Raw genomic sequence first — 27903 nt, forward strand, 5'->3', positions numbered from 1 at the left:
TGTTATAAACCATGCAGAGCAGACTCTTTGTAAAATGGAGAACCACTTGAAAGAGAAACAACTGTGTGATGTGCTACTAACTGCAGGACACCTCCGAATCCCAGCCCATAGCTTGGTTCTCAGTGCAGTGTCTGATTATTTTGCTGCAATGTTTACTAATGATGTGCTTGAAGCCAAACAAGAAGAGGTGAGGATGGAAGGAGTAGATCCAAATGCACTTAATTCCTTGGTGCAGTATGCTTACACAGGTGTCCTGCAATTGAAAGAAGATACCATTGAAAGTTTGCTGGCTGCAGCTTGTCTTCTGCAGCTCAGTCAGGTCATTGATGTTTGCTCCAATTTTCTCATAAAGCAGCGCCATCCTTCAAACTGCTTAGGGATTCGATCATTTGGAGATGCCCAAGGCTGTACAGAGCTTCTGAATGTGGCACATAAGTACATTATGGTAAAATCAATTGCTTCAAATTAACTTGCAGTAATAATATGTTAATGTAATAAAATTAATAAGCAATATAAATGTATATAACTTGTAGATGACTTTCATGCTTTATATATTCTATAATTATTATATATTTGTTTGGTTGAGCTACACTCAAGCAAGCTTTTCCTTTTTGGAATTATGAATGTTTAATTAAATCCCCAAACTTGACGAAACAAAAACACTGCCAAAAAATAAATTGTATAACTGTATATTTCAAGTAGAATCTATAGTATTAAGAAAATATTAATTCCCTGATGTTTTTGTACAAATAGAACTTTCCATTATAAAACTAATAAATTATGAATTATAAAGAAAGTGAAGTGTCATAAACTAAGGAAAAATGCTAATACCAATGGATAAATAATTGGAAGAGCTTAAAAAGTACCAAAATAAGTAAGTCAGATAATTTTATTGAATGAACTTTTTTATGTCTTAGTAACAAATTTTATTTTGGTTAAAAATAACTTACAGTTCAATTCTTTAATGCAACTAACTTAAAATCCCTTTCAATTTCATTAACAAATTAAATGCAAATGTTCACATGATAATTATTAAAAAGTTGCGTATAATAAGATAGTCTTTACTCAGTCAGGTGACGATGAAATGAAATAGACGATAGGGAGGCAAGAAAAACTGGACAGAGGATATTAAATAAAGCCTTACAATAGATGCTTATACTTCCCTGATGCAGAGAAAAAATAAATTTTTTTAATCTCTGAAGAAGAGAAGGACACAAGAGATGGATCTTTTTTTGAAACCCAATCAAAATATAAATATTTCAAACAAAGGAAATTGCTTCAGTTATTTAATATTAAAAAACAAAAAGCAATTGCATAAAAGAACAATAGAAAGTCACACATTGAAATGATGAATACAAGTTGCATGTTTTAGAATAGAGATACATATAGTAAGTATTTTTCTGGAGTTTTATATATAAGGTAATTTTTTAATTTCTAAAATTTGAATTATTTAAAAACTTCTTATCAAATCTTTCTCCCTCCTACTTCCCACTCTAGGTCCTTTGCTCAAAATTTAAAGTTTGAAACGTATTTTTAAAACAATACCATTATGTGGAGAATCATATTAAAATGGACTGACATTTTAAAATGTATCATTTAGTTACACAGTTTATGTTCCTGTGTCCTAAATACAGATGCCATACAATCTAAAGGAACAGCAGTTATGAAGGTCAAAGGTTTATTCTATCACAAAAAATAAACATGAAAACTTTCTATTAAGTTACTTAAATTGTTGAACTAAGTATTAGCAGTTTCCTGTTTAGTATTACACACTAGCAAGCAAAATACATTCTGAAAAGTAGCTTGAATTATTTTTGTTGCTCAGAATGAACTTGTCTTCCTTTTCCTATTATGTGACCAAAACAGAGTGCTAAAGCAGCATGTGCATAAAAATGTAATATTGTTATCTCTCTTAATCTCTCTTCTTTAGTTATGTTAGTATTTATTGTGAATTCAATAAAATATATAAAGGTCTTGCTATAACAATGTTTTGGCAGTACTGTATTGATAGTATAATAATGCAAATAATTTTAATGTCTAAGAATAATATTAAACAATTTAGAGATTCAATTGTAAAAAAAGAAATAATAGAGCTGAAGAATACAATAACTCAACTGAAAAATTCAATATGAGGTTTTTACAGCAGACTTGATTAAGCAGAATAAAGAAGTAGTAAGTTCAAAGACAGCTCACTGGAAATCCTCTAGTCAGAGGGGGAAAAAGGAAAAAAAAAGAAATAAAAAAATCTGATGATATATTAAGAGAATTACAGATAACATCAAGTGGACCAATATATGCATTATGAAAGTCACAGAAAGAGAAGAGTGAGAAAGAAATTAAAATAAATTATTCAAAGAAATAATGGCTGAAAAATTCTCAAACCTGGGGAAGGAAATAAGACATCCAGATTCTGAAAGCCCAAAGAACACGAAGAACAGCAAATAAGACAATCCCAAAGAGACTCAAACAAAGGACACATTATAAATAAGTTGTCAAAAGTTAAAAGCAAAGAGAGGATTTTGAAAACAAGAAAAAGTCTACTTGTTATTTACCTGAGAACCCTCATAAAACTATGAGATGATTTTTGAGTAGAAATCATGCAGGCCAAAAAGGAGTGTGTGATATATTCATAATGCTGAAAGAAGAAAAAAACCTGCCAATCAAGAATACAATACCAGGCAAGCCTGTCTTTCAAAAATGAAGAGGTAATAAAGAATTTCTCAGACAAACAAAAGCTAAGAGAGGTTACCATCACTAATTCTAACATACAAAAAATGCTGAAGAAAGTTCTTAAACTTGAAATGAAAGGATTCTAAACACAACACAGAAGCACAAGAAAATATAAAATCTGTTGCTAGAGGTAAATACACAGACAAAAACAGAAGACTGTATTGATATAAAGGTGGTGGGTAAATAGCTTTTGGTTTAAATATAAAAGTAAAAAGACAAATGCATTAAAAATTACTATGACTAAATATGTAAATGGCACACATTATGAACAGATGTGAACTAAAACACCAATAGCACATAATGTGAGGGAAGATGAGATCAAAATGTAGAGTTTTTGTATGCAAGAGAAAATGCTATCAGATTACTATAACAAATTTTATGTAAGTCCCATGATAACCACAAAGAAAATACCTATAGAAGTTACACAGAAGAAAAAGAGAAAAGGCTAGATGTGGTGGCTCATGCCTGTAATCCCAGCACTTTGGGAGGTTGAGGTAAGCAGATCACGAGGTCAGGAGATACAGACCATCCTGACTGACACAGTGAAACCCCATCTCTACTAAAAATACAAAAAATTATCTGGGCATGGTGGCACGCACCAGTAAAATTTCAGCTACTTAGGAGGCTGAGGCAGGACAATCACTTGAACTTGGGAGGTGGAGGTTGTAGTGAGCTGAGACTGTGCCACTGCAATCCAGCCTGGCCAACAGAGTGAGACTCCATTTGAAGAGGCGGGGGCGGGGGTCGGAGGAGAGAGAGAGACAGACAGACAGAGAGAGAGAGAGAAGAGAGAGAGAGGGACAGAGACAGAGAGAGAGAAGAGAGGAAGAGAGAGAGAGAGAGAGAGAGAGAGAGAGAGAGAGAGAGAGAGAGAGAAGCCTAGGTGCAATGGCTCACATCTGTAATCTCAGCACTTTGGGAGGCCACAGTGGATAGATCGCCTGAAGTCAGGAGTTTAAGACTAGCCTGGACAACAAGGTGAAACTGCATCTCTACAAAAAATACAAAAATTAGCCGGGCGTGTAGGTGCATGTCGATAGTCCCAGCTACTTAGGAGGTGAGGCAGGAGAATTGCTTATACCAAAGAAGCAGAGGTCGCAGTGAGCCAAGATTGCACCACTGCACTTCAGCCTGGCTGACAGAGTAAGACTCCATCTCAAAAAAAAAAAAAGGAAAAGGAAAAGGAAACAAACCCTCTACGGAAGTCCTAGCTGAGAAAGTAAACAAGAAAAAGAAATAAAAGTCATCCAAATAAGAAAGAAAACAGTAAAATGTCTCTTTTTGTAAATGACATGACCTGTATGTAGGAAATTTTATAGACTACAAAAGAACTATTAGAACTAATAAACAAATTCATTAAAAGTACGGGTTACAAAATCATCAAGTAAAAATTAATAGTTTCTTTACAACAACAATGAACTATCTGAAAAAGAAATCAAGAAAGCATTTTCACTTATAATAGCATCAGTAGGAATGAAACACTTAGATTTAACCAAGGAGGTGAAAGATTTGTACATAAAAAAACTATAAAACATTTATGAAAAAAATTGAAGACACAAATAAATGAAAAGATAGCATATGTTCATGGATTAAATAAAACAATATCATTAAAATGCCCATACTGCCCAGAGCAGTCTACAGATTCAAGGCAATCTCTACCAAAATTCAAATGATATTTTTCACAGAAATAGAAAAAAATCTTAAAATTCATATGGAACCCCAAAAGACTTTGAATAACCGAAGCAATCTTGAGAAAGGTATTCTCAAGAGGTATCACACTTCTTGATTTCAAATTATACTACAAAGCTGTATTAATCAAAACAGTATGTAACTGTAACAAAAACAGGCATAGAGGTTAGTGGAACAGAATAGAGATTCCAGAAATTAACTCACACATCTACAGTCAACTAATTTTCCACAATAGTGACAAGAATACAAAATGGAGAAATATAGTCTCTTCAGTTCATGGTGTTGGGAAAACTAAATATCCATATGTGAAATAATGAAATTGGATCTTTATTTTATATCATGCACACAAAAAAAACCTCAAAATGGATAAACGACATAAATGTAAGACCTGAAACTATACAACTCCTATAAGAAAACATACGGAATAAGATTTTCAACATTGGTCTTGGCAATGATTTTTTAGATATGACACCAAAAGCACAGGCAACAAAAGCCAAAGTAAACAAGCAGGACTTCGACAAGCTAAAAAGCTTCTGCACAATAAGAAAACAACCAATACAATGATAAGGCAATGTACAGAATGATAATATTTAATCTATATCACTGACAAGGGGTTAATATCCAAAATAAGTAAAGAACTGAAACAACTCAATAGCAAAATTACAAATTACATGATTTAAAAATGGGCAGAGGCCCTAAATAGACTCTTCTCCAAAGAAGACATAAGATGGTCAATAAGTATATGAAAAAGTATTCGGCATCACTAATTATCAGAGAAACGTAAATCAAAACTATGAGATATAATCAGGATCACTATTATCAAAAAGAAAAAAATAAGAAGTATTGGCAAGGATATTTGGAAAACAACTTAGTACACTGTTGGTAAGACTGTAAATTGGTATAGCCATTATGGAAAATAATATGGAAGTTCCTCAAAAAATTAAAACTAGAGCTACACATTATCTAACAGTCCCTCTTCTGGATATATATCTAAAGGAAATGAAATTAGTATCTCAAAGAGATCTCAAAGAGATATCTGTCTCTGGCCTGGGATAGCCAAAAAAAAAAAAAAAAAAAAAAGTGTGGGGGAGGAGAGAGAAAGAGAGACAGATATTTGAATTTCCATCCATGTTTATTGTAGCATTATTCACAATAGCTAATATATGGAATTAATGTAAGTATCTGTCAACAGATGAAGCATAAAGGAATTTTGGTAAATACATACACTGAAATACTATTCAGCCTTCTAAAATAAAGAAATAAAAAGAGAAATACTGCATGATCTCACTTGTATGTGGAATCTAAAAAAGAACTGAATTCACAGAAGCAGAGAGTAGAATGGTGACTATCAGGTGGCGAATTAGGAGATGTTGGCCAAGGTATACAAAGTTTCAGTGATATAGGATGAATAAATTATAGAGTTTAATATAGAATATGAAAACTATCACTAATAATACTATATCACATACTTGAAATTTGCTAAGAGAGTATATCTTAAGTATTCTCACCACAGAAAAGGTAACTGTAAAGAGACTGACACGTTAATTAGTTTGACTGTAGTAAATGGTTCACTGTGCACAGGTATGTCAAAACATCACATTGTACACCTTAAAAATACATAAGTTTGATAACTTTAATTATCAGACATGCAAATAAGCCAGAAAATATGACTATAATGAATTGAATCCAATTAAAACTGACCCAGAACTAAAACAGATGATGGATTAACAAGCAAGGATATTAAAATTTATTAATCCTAGGCCAGGTGCGGTGGTTAATGCCTGTAAACTTAGCACTTTGGGAGGCCAAAGCATGTGGATTACCTGAGCTCAGGAGTTTGAGACCAGCCTGAGCAACACGGTGAAATCCCGTCTCTACTAAAATACAAAAAAACTAGCCAGACATGGCAGCATGTGCCTGTGGTCCCAGCTACTCGGGAGGCTGAGGCAGGAGAACTGCTTGAACCCAGGAAGCAGAGGTTGCAGTGAGCTGAGATCGCACCACTGCACTCCAGCCTGGGTGACAGAACAAGACTCTGTCCTGTCCCGCAACCCCCGAAAAAAGAAAAAGTTGTTAATCCTGTATCTTATGTGCTCAAAAAGTTAAGCAGAAACATAAAAGTTAAAAAAGACACAAACCGATCATCCAGAGATAAAAATTACAATGTATGAAATTTAAAATTTACCAGGTAGGCTTCATGGAAGATTAGGAATTACAAAACAAAAGATGAGTGAACATAAAAACATGTCAATAGAAACTATCCAATATAAAACACAGAAAGAAAAGTAAAAACAAGTGAAAAAAAAAATCTATGAGAAAACAAGTTGCCTAATATACATGTCATCTGAATCTCCAGAGAAGGAAGGGGAAAGGGTAAAAAATGTTTGAAAAAAAAATAGTAAATTTTTAACGAAATTTGCTGAAAATTATAAACCCACAGATTCATGAATCTTAATAAACTCCAAGCACTAGAAGAATGAAGAAAACTACACCAATAAATACTATAATCAAATTGCTCAAAGTAAGTTTAAAGAAAAACATGACAAAAGCAGTTAGAAACAAAGACATGTTACATACAGGGGAATAAATATAAAGATGTCATCAAAGTTTTGGTAAAAAACAGTATTGTTGAAAATACAATGAAGTGTAACATTTTTAAAGTCCTCAAAAATTACTGTAATCTAAAAATTTCATGCTCAGTGAAAAAACATTTCAAAAACAAAGATATAATTTTGACTTAAAAATTTTTAAAAAATTTATCATAAGACTTTCACTACAAGAAGTGTTACGGGATTTCCACTAGGCAGAAGTAAAATGATACCAGGTGGAAATACAGATTTACACAAAGAAATAAAGGACATCAGAAAAATGTTAACTACATGGGTAAATGTTTCTTATTATTTAAATCTATTTCAAAGTTAATTGGTTGTTTAAACAAAAATAATGTAGCATGGGCTTTATAACATACAAAAGTAAAATTTATGATGACATTAGCACAAAAGTCAAAAGGGAAGAAATATAAATGTAAGGCTCTTAAAGCACATAAAGTGTGGTAATGTCACTCTATATTTGATTGTGATGACTCATAAATAATGTATGTCATTTTAAAGATGTACATTAAAAAAACTAAAGGTAACATGGAATCATAGAAAATTCAATAAATAAAAAATGAAGCACACTAAAAAGGAAATGGATATATAGAAAAAAAAAGGACAAATATCAACATTCCAGACATTTAAACCTAACCATATTAACAATCACATTAAATGTAAGTGATATAAATACGCAAAAGGCAGAGATTGTAAGAATATATTAAAAGGTAACACTCAATTGTATGATGCCCACAAAAAAGCACTTTAAATGTAAAGTGATGAATCAGTAAAAAAGTAAAAGAACAAAAAATATCGTGCTTATACTAGTCAAAAGAAAGCTACAGTGGCTATATTAATATCACATAAAATATATTTCAGAGCTAAATATATTACTAGGGATTACATAGGTTACTTCATAATGGTAAAGAGATCAATTCATCAAAAAAGACAAAGAAATCCTAAATATTTATGTACCTAACACAAAACTGCAAAATGTATGAAGAAAAAAAAACTGATAGAATTTCAAGGAGAAAAAGAAAAACTCCAAATTGTAATTACAAACTTCAACATTTCTCTCCCAGTAAGTGATAGAGCCATTGGACAAAAAAATTTAGTAAATGACATAGAAGATGTAACATAATCAACCAACTTGACCTGATGGAAACATATAGAACATTTTACCCAACAGCAGAATACATATATTGTTCAAAGACACATGGGACATATACTAAGACAGGCCATACTATCTACCATAAAATAAGTCTCAATACTTTAAAATGCTACAAGCAACATAAAGTACATTCTGTAACCACAGCATAATTAAATTAGAAATGAATAACAGAAAGCCCACTAGAAAGTCTCCATATATTTGGAAACCAAATATCATACTTCTAAATAACTCACTGGTTTAAGAATAAATTAAAAGATAAATGAGAAAGCGTTTTGAACTGAATGAAAATGACAAAAGTAAAATCAAATTTGGAAGATAACACTAAGCAATGGGAACTTTTACAGTACTAGACACCTATATTAGAAATGAGGAAAGATCTAAAATCAATAGCATCTGCTTTCACTTTAAGAAGCTAGAAAAAAAAAAAAAAAGCAAAGTCAATACCAAGTAAGTAGGAGAAAAAGAAATAATTAAGATCAGAGTAAAAATCAATGAAATTGCAAATAGAAAAAAAAATCATTGAAACCAAATACTGGATCTTTGAGAAGATCAATAAAATTAATAAACCTCCAGCCATACTTCTTAGAGGAAAAAGAGAGAACACAAAATTTATCAATATCAGGAAGGAGATGAATAAATATATATAGATTCTGCAGGTATTAAAGGGATGATAAGAAAATAGTATACACAATTTTAGGACAATACATTTGTCTATGAAGATGAAGTATGCACATTACTTGAAAGACACAAACTCTGAGGGCTAATCAGCAAAATATAGATAACCTCAATAGTGCTATCACTGTTAAAGTTATTGAATGTGTAGTTTAAGACCTCCTCCAAGGCTGGGCATGAATGCTTATTATGCCTGTAATTCCAGCACTTTGAGAGGTGGGCGGATCACTTGAGGCTAGGAGTGCAAAACCAGCCTGGCCAACATGGGGAAACCTCATCTCTATTCAAAATACAAGTTAATCGGGTGTGTGGCACACACCTGTAGTCTCTGCTACTTGGGAGGCTGAAGCCTGAGAATCACTTGAACCTGGGAGGTGGAGGTTGCAGCGAGTCAAGATCACACCACTGCACTCCAGCCTGGTGACAAAGTGAGACACTGTCTCAAAACAAAACAAAACAAAAAAACCTTCTTCACAATAATATTCCAAATCCAAATGATTTCATAGGTGAATTGTATTCTACCAAATATTAAAGTAATCACTTAAAAATTGAAATTATGTTAACAAAAGCATGATCCATAAAAGAACAAATCTGTAAATTATAATTTGTCAAAATTAAAATGGTTTGCTATTTTAAAGACACTGTTAAGAGAATGAAAATGACAGGTCACAATCTGAGAGAAAATATTAACAAATTATATACCTGATAAAGCATTTTATCCAGAACTTAGGAAGAACTTTCAAAATCAATTATGAGAAAACGACCCAACTCAAAAACAATATATAAGTAACAGATTTAAGCAGACATTTCATCAGATACCTCCCTCTACTGGGAGGTATTTACCCAAAACAAATGAAAGGATATGTGCATTAAAATATTTGTGCATGAATGTTTATGGTAGTTCTATTTGTAATGGGCAAAAATTGTAAACAACCCAATGTAAATAAAAAGTGACTGGATAAACAAACTGTGGTATTTCCATACAATGAAATACCACTCAGGAATAAAAAGGATTGAGTTGTTTATATACACTTAACCTGAATGAATCTCAAAATAATCATTCTGAATGAAGTCAGTCAGTCAAATGAGTACCTCCTGGATGATTTCATTTATGTGACAATCTAGGAAATGCAAACTAATGTATAGTGACAGAAAGCAGAACAGATGTTTGGGATATAAGGAAGAACAGGAAGAAGCAAGAGTGTAGATTACAAAGGGGCAAGAGGAAACTCTTGGAGCTGAATAATGTTTTCACTATCTTGATTGTGGTGATAATTTCATGGATGTGTATACATGTCAAAACCCATCAATTTGAATAGTTTAAATATGTGTAGTTTATTTAAAGGCAGTTATACTTCAGTAAAGGTGTTAAATTAAGTGACAGATCAAGCTATGGATTATGGTCATTCCCATGCCACAGCTCAAGAAGGTGAAATAAAACTCTCTAGAAAAATCTAGAAATTTTCATTATGGCAATATTGGAAATAATGTCATCTCTCAAATATTCTCTGAAAACACCTTCAAACTCTCTAAGATAAGCCACTCACACACAGGCAGATAGCATTTAACCTAACATGCAAATAGTCCTTCAACCTCCTTTTACACCTACAGTAGGCATCGAAATTGATAGAACCTCAGAGATATATGCCCAGGAATCTCAGGAATTCACTAAATAAATTCATGCCTAGTTTGGGATATACTGGTTTATATTTAGAAAGTGAACAGAAAGTCTCCTATCTTCTCTCTCCGACGCACTGGGTTCATGCCGAAGTATATTGCAGCAGGTAAGGTGGGGCCACAGATACACTATCTCCCTAGAATAAGTCACAAGTTTTAATGTGCATAGTCAACAGTGAATTTTTTGCTTGGAAAACGGATATAAATGGGAAAATTCTTAACTATTTCACATCAGCAAGTGTAATTTAGCACTGCTGCAATCTGTCTAAAAATCTGTTAATTTAAGTGCATAGAGTAGTCTGCCAATTCTCTACCCCGCCTTTTTTTTTTAACATAATTTTGAAGAACTGCATTCTGAAGTTCCCCTGAACTATAACTTACTATATATTCTCTGTCTTATTAAACCATATCTCTTGATTATTTAAATAATACAAATAGAAATATAACACAAATGAACCATGTAACTAAACAGCCAAGAATTTAGTAAGGTTAAAAAAGAAATAGTGCATCAGTTATCTAAATGTTAGGATATTTCCTTGGCTTAGTGTTGTCATAAATCAGCTAAGAATTTTTGCATATACAAAAGGTCACAGGCAGCTGGCATTTAACCTAACATGCAAATAGTCCTTCCACCTCCTTTTATATCTACAGTAGGCACTGAAACTGATAGAACCTCAGATGTACATGCCCAGGAATCTCAGGAATTCAAAATAAATAATAAATAAATGCCTAGTTTGGGATATGTCAGTTTATATTTAGAAAGAAAAGATAATGGTTTCATAAAATGTGGTTATGAAATTTGCTATTCACTTAAGAGAACCCAGTGCTGTGTCGGTAGATGTTTAGTAACTTGCTTGTAGGAAAGGAGGCAATTTCTGTGGTGTAAATACTTCCACTCTGGCTGATTTCCAGCTGATTTAACTGAATGTGAAGTGAGAAGAGAAATCCACAATCAGCTCTCCTGAGCTGCATGACCAGCTGATACAAGCACCCCACTAGAAATATCTCATGTGTGAAAACAGCTAACTCCAATCCTATAATGGAAATAAACTGAGTTTCTAGGACATGTCTGTGTGTTTTATTCAACTCAAAGTCTTCATCTCTGAAATTTTCTTGTAACCTGTGGTAATACATTTCCATCTGAAAAAAAATGATCTTTAGGACATAGGAGACATTACTCAACATCAAGTATTTGAAATATCTTTAGATCAAGGTATTCATTAATTTGCTTTTTTTTTTTTTAACAGAAATCTTTAACTGTTCAAACTGAATTCAAATTAAGTGCTTAATGTGAGTTCCCCAAAAACTGAAAAGAAAGTAAACAAACAAGACACAATATTTTAATACTGATCTTAGACAAAAGTTAACCTAAGGCAACTTGTTATTAAAGGGGAGGATGGTTACGATGTCAAACATATCTCCCATTGCAGAACTTGTGTGCCCCACTTTTAAGTAAACGTGTGGGTTTATGTTTGATTTTTGTTTAGGGGACTGCTGTTTTGCAATAATAGGAATTAATAAGGAGAAATTAGAAGCCATCTTTTTGTGGTGTTTTCCACAAAGAGAGACTTTATTCAAAGCTTTATAAGGGAAACTGACAGAAGGAAATGAACTTATCAAACTAGAAGTTCAACAAAAGGGGAGAACACAAGAGCAACAACAGCTCCAGCATTTCAACACAACTGTAGCAAAGAAATAATAAAAGGAGTAACAAAAAAGCAGACATATACCCAAGTTCTGAGTCTGACTGCAGCTGGAGCACTGAGGGGTCTGTGTCCCACTGCAGGGTCCTAATTGTGCAGCACAAAGGAAAAAGAACACAGAGAATTAACAAAAGGGGAGGGCAACAAACCAAACCAACTATGTCATTCATCAAGGCAAGAGCATATACAATACATACACAGGACATGTCCCCGCTCCATCCCTTCCACCCCCAGGGACTATTGAACAAGAGAAAGTGAGGAGCCATGATTTCCTGCAAACATCTGTTTAATATTGGGAGCTATGGCTGTTTTCATGAAAGAAAGTTCAGAGCCAAGTATTCAAACTCCACACAGACCCTCACCCTTGGTTTTACATTGAAGTCTCATTGATTTGAGCATGTAAACTACTGCATGTATCTCTGACACCCCAGAGCCCATCCACATCTGGGAGCTCCAAGCACCTTCTATGTGATGAAAAGAACTAAACGCAAGGGTGCAAATGGGTCAGGGCAGGGGTGTGACTACAGAGCCTGGTGAAGAACTAGGCTTCCTTGGATCAGGTACTGCAAATATAATGCATTGGATTTTGAGACTCATGGGTACTTCTATGCTTATTTATATATAGTACACCAAGATGGTCACCAACAATATCATTTCTTTCTAAGATGTCAGGGACTGATTATATCTTATATTTTTTAAACATTGCACAAGCAATAGCACAAAGTATCAATAGTTACCAAAGCATCCAATTTTCCTTGTTATTTCTCCTTCAGAATAAGAGGGGATAAATGGCTCTTCTATAAATAGAGCACATGCAAGGACCTTTTTCAGCCAGGCTCTTTAAATTTTCTGCACAGAACTGGTTCCGGTGCATCTCAGACGCCAACTAACGGACAGCACAGACTTTGGGATCAGGCTTCTGTGATTCAAATCTTGCCTCTGTGACTTACCAGCTGTGTGACATTGAGCATGCTGTTTAATAAGTTGTCAGCCCCTGCATCCCTTTGTTTACTCTGTGGCCCACAGACCAGTAGCATCAGCATCTCCTCGGAGTTTGTTGGAAAGGCAGAAACTCACGTACCACCCCAGACTTTCTGACTCTATATTACAGTTTAACAAGTTCCCCAGGCAATCCATGGACACCCTAAATTTGAGAAGCCCTGCTCAGTTTCCTTGTCTGTAAATACTTACTGTAGCTTATAGGATAACTTACGAACTGGCCTGCAGCAATCTTCCAAACTTCTCTCTAACCATCATTCACTCATATTATGTCAACTCTGCATACTCTTTAATGTTCTTCCCTTAAAGATCTGCACAGCTTATGACTTTGCTTCTTTTGTATCTTGGCTCAAATGTTACCTCCTCGAAGAGGCTTCCCTGCTTCAACACCTGATCTCAAGTGTCACTTCCTTATAACTCTTCATTTCCTTCCTTTCCCCTGCTTTATTTCCTTCATAGCGCTTATCTTTACTTATGATTTTCTTGTATATCAGTTTATTTATTTTTGTTTGTTGTCTGACTTCAGACTTAAGCCTCTAATGGCAGGGGTGGCCACATCTCTAGAATATGGGGATACGCCTAGAACTGTATCTGGCATATATGCTTATATAATACTATTCGTTGAATGAATGAATCTTTTGCTGGTTTTCCACAAGGATTAAATGCAAGTGTACCTATAAAGAACATAGTAACCATATGACAAACAGTAGCTGCTTTTATGCCACAACCACTCTTTCTACTCTTAATGTTTCTTTGAGTCAATCCTGACCTATTTGACAGATCGCATATTACCCCTCCTGCACAAGTAGCAGAATACAGATTCACAGCTTTCCTTCTATGCTCTGGTTGTGCTCTTGTCTTTTTACGTATAACCTCTGAAACACTAAAACTGAAGGTCAATGAGACACTAACTGGCCAGTGTTACTTAGACCAGTGCTTCTACAATTTTAATGCACATACAGATACCCGGAAATACTGCTAAACTGCAGAGTCTGACTTAGTAGGTCTGGGGGTGGCCCAAGACTCTGCGTTTCAGATAAGCTCCAGGAGATACAGATGTTGCTGCTCTGTGGACCACACTTTGAGCAGCAAGGACTGGATTTAGGCAAGTGGTTCTCAAACTTTCATGTTCATCAGAATGACTTATTAAGGCTTATTAAAATATAGAATGCTGATCCCCAACCCTAGAAATTTTGATTCAGCAGATCTGGAGTGGGGTCCAAGAACTTGTAGTTCTAACAAGTTTCCAGGTGATGTTTAAAAGGGTGATCATGGGACCACCTTTGGAGAATGACAGAGCTAGACTATTGCTTTTAGTAGTCAGCCTGTAGAAAGCATCACTGATTCTAAACTTCTGATTTGCTCAAGCCTGGCCTCAGGTCCAGGCCACCTCTAGACCAATTAAACCAGAATGTCTGGGGTTGGACCCAGGCATCTGTATTTTTTTAAAACTTTCCATGTGATTCTAATATGCAGCCAGGGGTGAGAACCCCTGCTCTGAATTCATTCTCTGCTGAAGAAAATTAGCCCTTTTTGCTTCTGGGCACTGATTCTTTAACCTCAGCTCAAATGGTTAAAGTAATGGAATATGTTAACATAATTCATACTTGCTGTTTACATATCTCTGAGGATCAAATTTAAGAGCATTTCTTTTGCTGTAAACAAAAGAGCTGCTTCTGGCTCTTGCTGATTGTAAGAAGCTTTCTTTGCAAGGAGTGGGACCAGCTATTCGCCCTCCATTTTCCTTGAGGTTTCTGATGGGCTGAACTTTAGTGACCTTTTCCACTTCTCCCAGCAGCTCCTGATGGTCTGGCTCTTCTGATACTTACTGGACAGATTACCTCAACTCACTGTATCCTTAAGAAGTATAAACAGAATCATCCAATTAAGAAGTCCACAGATTAATACTGGGGAGTTTGCATTTACTTGGCCAGAAAAACAAAGGTGGGAGTGTAACACAATAAGAGCCTTGCCTCCTGGCACACCTACGTTATTCAGTAAGAGATCATAGTTATTGTCAGTAACAAGCTGTGGGTAAGGGGTGAAGCCAAGGATGCTACTATCAAGTGTGACAGTTTTATTATCTTTTCATTTTTCCCATTATTATCTGTGGGGTGGTTCCTTTCAAGGAATATGCCAATATGCAAAGGGTTTTGAAAGGAACTTAAAGCCAATATGCAAAATGGGCAAAGGTTGTTTGTATTTCCAGGGATAGCCTAGAAATATGTATTAAACATTCGCTGAATTCCTTCTGTGTAAACCGTGTAGGACAGCTTCCCCGCAGACAGCAGCATTTTAGAGAGGACGGCACCTGGCCTAGGGTGGGAGTTCTGTGTCCTGGATGTGGCTCCACTGTGTCATCAGGCAAATCTCCTTTTGTCCCCATCAAATGAGGGTGCAGGCCTTGAGGTCCTTTAACATTTTTCTCTGCCTGATGTTTTAAAATCTACGATGATTATTCAACTGCCTTTTAGCTTTCTCTTCTCCAGTTAGAATACTTTATTTAACCAATGGGCAGAGATCTTATTTTCCAGCCATTTTATCAAGTAATTATATCCCTGAAAATAAAATTATGGTTTCCCTGCAGCTTCTGGTTAGTTTGAAATCTTGCCAGGTAGTTTATTTGTAAAATGAAAGAAGTAGTGAAATTTTAAGTAAATTTATGGGAACATAATACGCTATCACAAATTATTTTCATATAGAAATCACCCTGTTTGCTATAATAATTAGTTCTATTTTTAATAATTTCTGGAATGGCTCAATCAATGCATGCAGAGGAGAGAAGATTTTGATAAGAACATTCATTTATTTATTCAAAAAACATCTATTAAGAACTTAAAATGCAAAATACTGTAATAGAGGGTTGAAAAATGTTCAAGGAACCTACAGTTCTTATGAGGAGATAAAACATAGGTAAATAGGCCTGGTATGGTGGCTCACGCCTGTAAGCCCAGCACTTTGGGAGGCCGAGACAGGCAGACTGCTGAAGCCCAGGAGTTCAAGACCAGCCCGAGTGACACAGTGAAACCCTGCATCTACAAAAATATGCAGAAACTAGCCAGGTATAGTGGTGCTCGCTTGTGGTCCCAGCTACTAGGGAGGCTGAGGTGGGAGGCTAGCTTGACCCTGGGAAGCAGAGGTCGCAGTGAGCTGAGATCATGCCACTGCACTCCAGCCTGGGTGACAGAGTAAGACTCTGTCTCAAAAATACCCAAAAACATACATAGGTGTGTGTGTGTGTGTGTGTGTGTGTGTGTGTGTGTGTGTGTGTGTGTATATATATATATATATATATAGAGAGAGAGAGAGAGAGAGAGAGAGAGAGAGAGAGTTTAGTGGCACAAGACCAAAAGTAAAACTTGCCATATAAGCAGTACCATATGTATGCTGAGGGACATGAAACTTGCACTTAAGAATTTTACATTTTGGTAAATGAGACATATGAATATTTATGCCTAATAATATATCAATAACATATACAAGGAAGAAAGTAGCTCTTATCACTTGCTCAAAGACAGGCACAGTTTAAAGTTTCAATAAATATGAGCTGGAAACATTAATAAATGCCATAAGAAAAACAGATTAAGAATAGTAATCATTATAATTTCCCTTCACTTCATGTTTGCTCCATGCCAGCCAGCCAGGCATTGGACTGCATTTTCATCATCCTTTGGAAGTCACAGCGGGAGACACACTTCCTCTGAAAAGATTAGAGATTCCATTTGACCTAGTCTTGAAGGAAGAGGTAGGATTTGGGCCTAAATTCATTTTCATCAGTGCTTAGTTTATGGGACTTAGGTGGCTGAGTTAGTCTACTAGGTCTTATAAGACTGCTATATTTTAGATGCCAACTTAGCAATTTGTTGTGAGAATAATAACCAGGCAGACAAATACACAAGCCTCACAAAGTCTTCTCTCCTAGAAGAGAAGGCAGATATCCAGGAGTATCTCTGGGACTAGAGTAGGTGACGCTGAATGTTTAACTACGACAGCTTCTCCTGCCCTCCCCTACCATGTCCTCATCTTTCCCCAAGACCAGACATCATCCTCACTGCTACCCAAGTCTCCCCTTTCTGGAATTCCTGGGATGACCAAACTAGCCCTTGTTGTTTGATACAATCTTTCCTTAACTATGTCAATTAAATTTCTGTCTAGTATTCCCTACTGGGGAACCATCCTGGTGTTGTTTGTTTGCTTATTTTCATGAGTTGCATTTGGCTGCTCTGATTAGTTTCAACTGATTTCTTAGGTTAACTTTCTGAGCGTCTGTCTAAGTGGGATCTCTGATCTCCATTTTATAGGACTCCTGTTATGTGTTCAGATGCTAAATAGCCCAATAATTCTGTACCTACTCTGGACTCAGGGGCACTGTTATGGTTCTACATTCCCAGGGTTGGACTGGCAGTTTTGGACGTGCCAATTAAGGTCACATTTCCTAACTTTGTTTCAAAATACAGAAGCTTCTCAACATGGAAAATAATCACTCACTTATTAGACCTTGAACATACCAGATATTGTAGCCTCTGGCATCTTATTCAAAAATGCCTACCATGTAGTAATTTAAAATTTGTGGGTCAATTTGTTTTTCAATATCTGTTTAAAAAAGAATAGACAAACATCAAAATTCTTCAAACTAGAAGTAACCTACTAAGAGACAAACAGAACTTCATATTTTAAACCTTTTACTGATTCATTACTTTGTAATTTCTTATAAAATTCCCCTTTCATTGGCTCAATTTTATTTGCTCAGTTTCAGTTTATTAGACAGAAAGAAGTGAAAATTTTTAAAAATCCTTGGCTGTGTGTTGAAAGTATATCTTAGGAGTAAAAGACATATGTCTGTGTTGCATATACCCTGCACTCTGATGAGTGGGTAATTTCTTCCTGTTCAGCTTTTACCTTAAAGCAAGCTGGTAGTTTCCACTCTTCTTTTCCATCTTTATTAGACCTCAGAGCAGAAAGCCTTAGAATTATTTCCTAAAGAGTGTGTGGTTTTTTTTGTTTGTTTGTTTTGTTTTTTAACCATTTCTAGTCTTTGGCTATAAGAAAGAGATGTCCAATAAATATTTGGAAGGCAGTAGTTAACAAATCTCTTATTTGTAATGCTAACACTCAGCATGGCTAAGGCACTTTAAATTAGTAAAGTTGGCCGCATTTAAATTAGTAAAGTTCTTCGGGGAAGTAATATGCCAATACGTGGCAGGAAGCATAAAAAATAGAATTACCCTGGACTAGTTTTGCTCCCAGGAACTCAGCCTATGAAAATAAAACAGCATCAGTAATAATAATAATAACAAAAAATGATAATAATGACTATGATGATGACAACTACCTACAAATCATCAAATCCCATGGTCAATTCTTGTTCCTTATCTTTGCTCTCTCTTATTTTTGTCACTATTGGCTCCTTCTTGGCATAGTCTTTCTTTTCATTTTCTTGGCCCTAAAATCTTGTTTCTTTCCCTCCTACTCTGTGTTTTTGGCAGTGCTTTTACTCTTTCCATTCCAATAGAGACAGGCATTCTCCAATCCGGAGTCTGTCTTCTCCTCTCACCTCTGTACTCTTAACCCTAGGCAATCACATAGATGTCCATATATCTTCTGCAAAATAACCCCAAAGTCCTTATTACCATTGAGTTCTTCTCTGAGTACACATATTTGAGCGCTGTAACTACACAGCAGCGTTTCCTTAGATTCAAATTAAATGTCTCAATTTACTTGTTGTTTAGAAGTAAGAAGCATCTTTATATTCCTTGAAGGTCTAGTATAGTATCTGATAGACAGTAAATTCTCAACTGTTACTGAATGACTAGATGAATGAATGAACAAATGAGTATTCTTAACATGATGTCACCACATGGTCGCCGGAGAGTTTTCAGACCCATTTCCATGCTGAAGAAGGGAAGTGTATCTTATCTAATAAAAATGCTGACCACTGGAGAGGCATGACGGTTCATGCCTGTAATCCCAGCACTTTGGGAGGCTGAGTCAGGAGGATCACTTGAGACCAGGAGCTCAAGATCAACCTGGGCAACATAGCAAGACCCTGTGTGTGTGTGTGTATATATATATATGTTTTTTTAATGCTCACCATATTGCTGATTTGTGCTGAAAAACAAGAGGTCCAGTCATCTTCTCTATCAAGTGAACTTAGAAAATTTAATTAGTCCCTGAAGCAACTGTGCTAGAACTCAAATTTTCATGTTCTTCCTTTTCTCTCTTAGATGGAGAGAAAGCTGAAGGGCAAAATACAGAGCTTTTCTGAGTCCCACAGTTTCTCTGAGCTCTTGTTCCACATGTCTTCTCTGTCAAACAAATCACTAATGACTAATCAGCCAGTGAAAACAGTTTGAGGCTATGTAAGCACAGTGCCAAACAGAAAATATCTAGTCAATGCCATCGCTAAATATCTAATTTTTAAAATACCATTTCCAAAAGTAATACACAGAATAATAAGGACATTTTAAAATCCATCATATCACTCAATCTGTCACATTCATTGAAGGGATGTTAGTTAAGAAAGGATGGTATTTAAATAATGAGTTTATGTTTTACTTCTTGGTCTCAATTTTTTCCTTACTTAGGACTGGCAATGATGACAAAGATTTTCTGATGTCAGAAATAAAAGTGGAACAGTGAAATACACACTTATATCAGGCTTTTTTTAAAAAAGCATTTTTCTTAATTTATGGTAAGAGAATTTTCCATCTGGTGGCTAACACCTGAGCCCCTATATGAAGCTCCAGTGCGAGCCACACTAAGCCACATGGGAAGTCCATCTGAGCTGAATTCAATAAGAAATGTAGGACTTCTCATCATAGAAAAGAGCATGTTTTCCCAAAATCTTACACAGAAGTCCTGCTGTCAAGCAAGCAGTTTCTCTAGAAGAAAACTCAGCCACCCCTTCCTAAAATAGATGATTACTGTGTTACTATAACCATATGGGTACATACAGTATACTTTGCCTGAAGACGATGATATCAAAAATTTTGAACTTATTGTGCTGCATAAAGAGAAAACCCTATAGTGTAAAAATCTTATTTTAATTTCCAAAGAGACTGACTTTTAACCAACCTTGAATTAGTGACTTCAGTCTCCCTGAAGTCCAATTAGCTGGTAGCATCCTATCAACTTCTTTTTATATAGTGATACTTTAAAAAATTTTTGTATAAGCAAAATTTTAATAGTCTTATTAAATTTCCCCCAGTCTTATATTATTTTATTATGCTTTTCACCTCTACTAATACTTCCTTTATGCCTTCCATTTAACCTCTGATTTATCAGAGCATCTTGGAAGATGATGATGCTTTTACCCAAATGGGTCAAGTCCTTTGAGGCCTATGTAGTTCTAAAGAATCCTGCAGAATCTGACGGTGGATAAAGGTGAAGGTCCTAAGGATTTCTTTTGAGTATTATGCCAAGGTGACCTCAGAGCACATTTTTCTTTCCTGAAGTCACTCAAAAAAAAGGTGGTAACTATACGCAGACAGGACAAGTTGCCCGCAACAAATTATTGCAACCCCAAAACAAATATCTAAATTTTACCAAAGTTTTCTGTCAATGAGAAACTGAATAGTAACTATATGGGAGCCCAGTGTTCAAGCTGAAGAGAGAAGATTGAAGAAATCTGTTCCTTTGTCCTTGAATTCTAATCTGGAATACACATGAAGCTGAAAGCCAAAGTGACTTTTAATCCATTCCCTTTGTACCATCGTTCTCCTGTCATGTGCTTCAGAAGACATTTCTCCACCTGCTGCATTCAAGGTACCCTAGGGAGGGGCCTCACATCCCTAGAGAAAATCTATGAATATTAGGGTTTTTGATTAAGAAATGTTGCTAATTGTGAGCATAGGCGTCAATTTTAACTACTACGGTATTTTATTGGGGTCAATTGGGGGAAATTTGAAGATAGTATAGATATTAGATAAGATGAAAATATATCAAAGTATAAAAATATAGATACTTGATTGGAAAAGCAGGTTCAACAGTTTTCACAGTAAGATGTCATTTATCATGACACATGATGACATATATATTATATAAAAGAATAAGCACTAAGGTGCTAAGAGTGCTAATCTCTGGTGGTAGAAACATGATGTTTTTATTTTGTTGTTTTTGCTCATTTATATTTTCCAGCTGTATAAAATACACATATGTTGTTTATGTAATACTAAGATTTTTAGGCTGAGCACAATGGCTCCTGTCTGTAATCCCAGCACTTTGGAAGGGAGAGGCAGGAGGATCCCAGCACTTTGGGGGATGGAGAGGGAGAAGAATCACTTGAGACCATGAGTGCAAGGGCAGTCTGGGGAATATAGCAAGACCTCATCTCTAACAACAACAACAAAAACAACTTAAATTGTCTGGGCATTGTCGTATGTACCTGTACTTCTACCTATGCAGGAGGCTGAAGTGGGAGAATAGCTTGAGCACAGGAATTCAAGGCTTCCGGGCTTCAGTGAACTAAGATTGTGCCACCACTCCTGCCTAGGTGACAGCGAGACTGGGTCTTAAAAAAAAAGAGAGATTTTAAAAATAAAACGTTGGAGGAGGGCTAGAATGTCTTGATTGATTGAAAAATAGAACTTAATGATGGTGTTAAGACCAAAGAGAGTCAAAAAAAGAAGACCAAAATTAATTCTATTACTACCCCCCATGACACTTCTCATCAAAGACAAACATCAGAAATACCCGCTTCAGATTATTTTGTTAAGGATGTTATGCAACGGGTGTTATTATTGTGACAGGAGATTGCATGGTATATCACATTGAGAGATATTTTAACTTTGAAATCATTTTGAAAGTTTCCTCCCATTTAGAACAGGTCTGGGACAGGTTAGCCTACACCCTGGTGTCCAGCTGAACTTTATGAGGTCAACACACTTTTCTAAATTTCTGCAGGCCAGTACACCTTCTAGTTCAGCTCTGTCATTGAGAACCCTAAGGAATTACAACTAAACATGAGAAAAGTCCTAGTGCAACGTCCCTTATGAGCCATCCATGTGACTGAGAAAAATAAATGTTGGATGAATGATTTTCACTTAGATAGATTCACTTCTGGTTGTTATCTGAAGGTTAGTGAGTAAGGGGTGGGCAACCCAGAATGTGGTCTGTAGGGGCATAGATTACAATCTGCCCTTTGCCTTGTCATGCTTAATAATTTTACATAATTATTTAAATAAAGATATAGGCAATGCTTATTAAAATTGAAAATGACACTAACATGTTCTATGAGAGGATCTAAAAAGATTTTTTCCCATCAGAAAAATGGCTAAATTAAAATATAAAAAATTATAATAATTGCTAAAACTCACATATAGTTAGTGTACACCAGAATCCTTTCTGGGTACTTTACAGAGTATTACTTTGTATAATCCTTACTATAACCTTATGGGGTGGGTGTGTATCACTCATATCAATTACCATTAGAGATTATGTAACATAGAGGTATATGTTGTGGAAATTTGAATCAACCTGCCTAAGTAAAAACCTAGCACTGGCTGGGCACAGTGATTATCACCTGTAATCCCAGCACTTTGGGAGGCGGAGGTGGGCAGATCACGAGGTCAAGAGATCGAGACCATCCTGGCCAACATGGTGAAACCCCGTCTCTACCAAAATTACAAAAATTAGCTGGGCGTGGTGGCTACACATGATGACATATGTATCTCCCAGCTACTCAGGAGGCTGAGGCAAGAGAATCACTTGAACCCAGGAGACAGAGGTTGCAGTGAGCTGAGATCACGCCACTGCACTCCAGCCTCGTGACAGAGCAAGACTCCATCTTAAAAAGAAAAACAACAACAAAAAAATACCCTAGCACTGCAGCAAAACAATGCTCTGTATGAACTTGAGAAAATTACTTTCTCTCTGCACATCTCAGTGTCCTCATCTGTAAAAAGCAGGATTATACAGTTCATTCAACAAATACATGTTTTTTAATCTTGGATGCTGTGTTGCCCAGGTTGGTCTTGAACTCCTAGCCTCAAGCAATCCTCCTGCCTCAGCCTCTCAAGTAGCTGGTATTACAGTCATGAGCTACCATGCCTGACTCAAAAAAAATTTATCAAATATCTACTACATAGTTATCACTTAATCCCTACTTTCAAGGAATTCACTTTCTGTGGATGAGAAATGTGTTCACCTAAATGAAAGCCATTCTTCAGGGCTATATGCTTCATTCTTACATATAAAAAGTGTAAGCTGTTGGTTTCAAATAAATATTCTTTACCATCTTGAGAAAATATTTTCTATTCCTAGTTTACTACATTTTAAAATACAGAAATAAGTGTTTAAATTTCTTAAGTATAATTTAAGTACATATTACAATCATTACTTTTCCTTCTTTGACGTTTCTGTATGCTGAATTATATGGTAACACATTTTCCTATACTAAAATATCTTGCATTTTTGAAACAATACTAATTAACCACAGCATACTATCCTCTTAATATATTGGATTCCAGTTGTACACAGTGTATCAAAGATTTTTTCATTTATGTTTATAAGTAAAACTAACCTTTCAAAATAATCTTTTCAACAAGCTCTTAAAATCTATCAGCTTGTTGCTTGCCAATATAATTATCTGAGCAATGAGTAATTGATTCTACTAAAACTGATCAGGAGAAAGAAGGTAAAACCACAAGTATAAATAATTTTAATTTTTTTATAATTATTTTTTAATTGCATTTTAGGTTTTGGGGTACATGTGAAGAACATGCAAGACTGTTGCATAGGTACACACATGGCAGTGTGATTTGCTGCCTTCCTCCCCATCACCTATATCTCGCATTTCTCCCCATGCTATCTCTCCCCAACTCCCCCACTGCCGCTGTATCCCTATTTCCCCTCAACAGACCCCACTGTGTGATGCATAAATTATAAATGAGAAATCGAAGCATACATTGCAAAACAAATGGTGACACTTTAAGTGAAATTTTAAAAATTAAATCATTAGCATAACTGAAAAATTAGATGTTTCTACTCCCTACCCATTTTTAAAAAATTCTTCTCAACTGCTCTTAAAAATCAGTAAGAGGTAGCTGAGTGCAGTGGCTCATGTTTATAATCTCAGCACTTTGGGCAGCCAAGGAGAAAGGACTGCTTAAGGTCAGAAGTTCCAACCAGCCTAGGTAACATAGTGAGACTCTATCTCCACAAAAAGTAAAAATAAAAATGAGCTGTGCAAGGTGGTACACGGCTGTAGTCCCAGCTACTCAGGAGGCCAAGGCAGGAGGACCATTTAAGCCTGAGAAGACCATTTAAGCCCAGGAGTTCGAGGTTACAGTGAACTATAACTGCACCACTGTATTCCAGCATGGGCAATGGTGCAAGACGATCTCTTAAAGATAAAAAAGAATCAGTAAGAGAGGTTTTGGTTATACTTTTTTTAAAGCACTATTTTAAGTATTTCTCTATAATAAAGTACATTGAGTATGCCAATTTGCAGATTAGTTACAAGGATTATAAGAAATGTTTGCTAATTTTGGCTTTCTAAAGAAAATTTTAGCTTTGGTTTGAAATTTTGACAAATGAATGAGAGAATTTATATGTGCCTTTAGCTATGACCAGATGTGCTAATTTGATTCTTGTTATCTTCTGAAAGATTTTCCATTTTTGAAGAGTTCAAATTCCATACAAATAGGCAAATTTATGAGCATAGAGTTATATTCTTAAGAATTACTGAACTCTTTTCCCAGTCTCCTGTTTTATGAAGTGTTAAAGTTAATATAAATTGTTTTTAAAGATGTTTCTTCTACAAAAAAAGACATTCAAAGTGGAATTTTTAAAAACTGAAATATAACATTCTCCTGCAATTTAACCTCACATTTATTTTATTAAAGAAAAAAACATAAATTTGTGTGGAATTTTCCTAAGTTCAAAACAAGGGCAGAATTTACTAATCCACTCCTAATATGTTCTCCTCATGCAAACTTTGTGCTCAGTTTTTCTGAAAACTATCATTTTCAATGCCAATTTTCTTGCATTTCTATGAAACCCGCACTTAGCAAGAGATTTACTTATTGACTTCTAGTTACCCAGACTTGCAAGAACTTTCCTACAAAGAATTGAAGGTAGTGCTGTGTTGGGTAGGAGTAGGCTGTACCTCTTCCAAAGTGATTCACAAAGTCAAAAAAATCACTTAAGAAGGAGAAAGAAATAAAAAGTGATGTTCTCTGAGAAGAAATAATTGCTGTTGTCCCCAGAGTACTAACAGCATAGGTCAGCTTTCTTTAGAAAGTTTTCAAAAGGGCTCCTCAACTGTGAAGTCAGTAATAGAACTGAATGCTGCCAACTGCACCCTTGAAGCTAAGCAGCAATGACACACACCATCATGGTACAGAAATGGTCAAATATGTTAACTTAATGATAGGCCAATGGACCCCCCTCTAAAAATGTGATTATATTGTGCCAGCTCTTGAATAAATGTTAGCTCTTACACGACTGGGTTGCTATTACATTTTTCCCCCTCAAAGACCTTTTGAAGTGTTCAAAGCAAAAGATGAGAGAAGACGTGTGCTGCCCCAAATCACAAAAGTGTTTTGTTAAAATAAATCAGCTTTGTGCCCTCAAAAACCTATACTTTTTTTAATTGAAAGCAATGTCCACTGATTTCCAAAGGGCCTATCAAAACAAAATATTCAAGTCTGAAGGACACTGATAGGCAGAAATAGGCAAGGTAATTCCAGTCTTACATGTTGGTTTCAAAAGCAAAAAAGCCTACAGCTCCAGTCAATGCTAGATTATCCTCATGTTCAGATTTTCAGCTACCAAATCAACGAGGCCTATATAGAAATAGTACATTTTCAGAAGAAAATGCTTATGCTAATGCTTTCAGTGAAAAGAGAAAAATGCAAAACTTTATATCTTTGCCCCAATAATACGTATGGAGGCAAGAAATGTACACAGACAAGGACTAGAAAGGTACATAGACAAGCCAAAAGGCTGACTTCTTAGAACAGCAGTGCTGTGGATGATTGTTTCTTTTTTTTATTTAAAGCCTGATTAAAGTATTTTATGATTTGTTTTTAAAATAAGAGTCAAAGATAGAGTTCATAAATTCCCAGGCCACAGGCCAAATCTGGCCCATAACTACTTGGAACAAAAGTCATTAACATTTAACATTTAGGAGATTATCACCTGAATATCTGAATTTGTAACTTCTCAAGAAAAATAGGAAACTGTGGAAAAATTGGGTCCATCATCCCACGTAAGCTCAACCAGCTTGAGCTGTGAGGGGACCATCTGGTCTTTAAGAATTGGGTGCGGTTGCCATACTCACATAAATTCCTGCCTGTGGACCCGGCATGTGGGAACACTGGTGAAGACAGCTGGATTCGGAGAGTTACCGTGACTCCATCTACATTTATGACATTTCTCCCTTCTTCTTTTTACATCTTTTTTTTTTTCTTTTTACATCTTTACCTTTTGGATACATCCTTACCTTTTGGATACCTCTTCAGTGATTAAATTAGAGAATGTCTGTATCCACTTTCAGAAGTTACATAATCTGTGATGCTACATAGTATAATACAAATTTGGCAGTGAACTCACCAAACAGAGGCAGCCAATCCTGATACTACTACTATCAATAATAATATAATAGAAACACTTAGGTGACTGAGTTTTCAAATTAGTCAACTTTACTAGCAAATAACATGTTTGAAAAATTAAATTTAGAATTAGAACATCTCAGTATTCCATTCACAAGGATTCTCATGGAAACAAAAACCAAAGTAAGATAATAAGAGACTGGATATATATTCAATTTATATTTGGTTCTCCCTGCCTTTTTTAAGCCTAAGCTAATGGATATATTTGTGTTTGTTAGGCAAGACACATGGTGCTAAATTAGCCCACTCAAAGAAGGATGATACATATTTATCATTTCTAGGGTTCAAGATCATTGCTATGCCACTAAAAATAGCAAGGCACCATAAATGTAAACATAAAATGTCCGAGTATACATGCAGATACATGCACATTTCACAGTATTCTAACAGTGTTGTTGTGCTGTTACCCATCGTGGTCTTTTAAAGGGACAATTCTTACCTTGTTAATGGCCCCAGATCGCCTGAGTCTTGGCTTCCAGCTTCACTGGGAGTGCTCACTGATTTCGAGGAGGGAGACATAGGGGTTGGGACTAAATAATGAAAATAACAGGTATCCCATGTTAAAAAATGCAGCGGCTGCACTGGTGAAGAGCAGTGTCAGACAAATCAAAACAAATGGTCCCAAATTAAAGTGGTTGTATGGCCAGGAGATATTGAGATGGGATAAGGAAAAACAAAAAGGAAAGAAAAGGAAGAAAGTCCAGTGAATTGTTTATATTTTGGAAATTAAAATTTGAAATGATTTAGACAGAATTAACATAGGGATTCTGAGGCCATGTCCACCCTAACAAAGTAAAATGGAGAATCAAAATAGCTATCCAGATAATTCAAGTCAAATATCTCTCTAGCATGAACCATCCAGATAATTTTGATTCTTCACATTATTTTGTTAGTATAGATGTGACCTATTAAAAATAAAACAGGGTGTCTATAAAACTTTAAAAGGTTATAAAATAAGTGATTCTCAATAATTTTAAATGGTCAAGGACAGTCAGGAAAATCTGTTGTATGTCTGCATTTAGAAGGAAATGTACTCTGTGGAATATAAGCTGCATTTG

The 27903-nt window shown here is 35.5% G+C and overlaps 1 protein-coding gene across 5 annotated transcripts in view; it reads right to left on the bottom strand.

Moving 5' to 3' along the window:
• Positions 1-27903, bottom strand: part of DYNC1I1 (dynein cytoplasmic 1 intermediate chain 1) — a 315600-nt gene that overhangs the window by 248437 nt on the left and 39260 nt on the right. For 2 of the 5 annotated variants that reach the window (XM_012450770.2, XM_012450771.3), the window contains exons 4-5: positions 27285-27426; positions 12261-12320 (exon numbers count right to left, since the gene is read on the bottom strand). In XM_012450770.2, coding sequence (XP_012306193.1) covers positions 12261-12320; positions 27285-27426 — 202 coding nt within the window. The remainder of the gene's footprint in view (positions 1-12260; positions 12321-27284; positions 27427-27903) is intronic. The other 3 variants (XM_012450772.2, XM_012450775.2, XM_012450774.2) reach the window with 3 other exon arrangements.

Source organism: Aotus nancymaae, unplaced genomic scaffold (genome assembly GCF_030222135.1).
Source record: "Aotus nancymaae isolate 86718 unplaced genomic scaffold, 86718_ANA_hifiasm-v0.15.2.pri h1tg000025l, whole genome shotgun sequence".
Lineage (NCBI taxonomy): Eukaryota > Metazoa > Chordata > Mammalia > Primates > Aotidae > Aotus > Aotus nancymaae.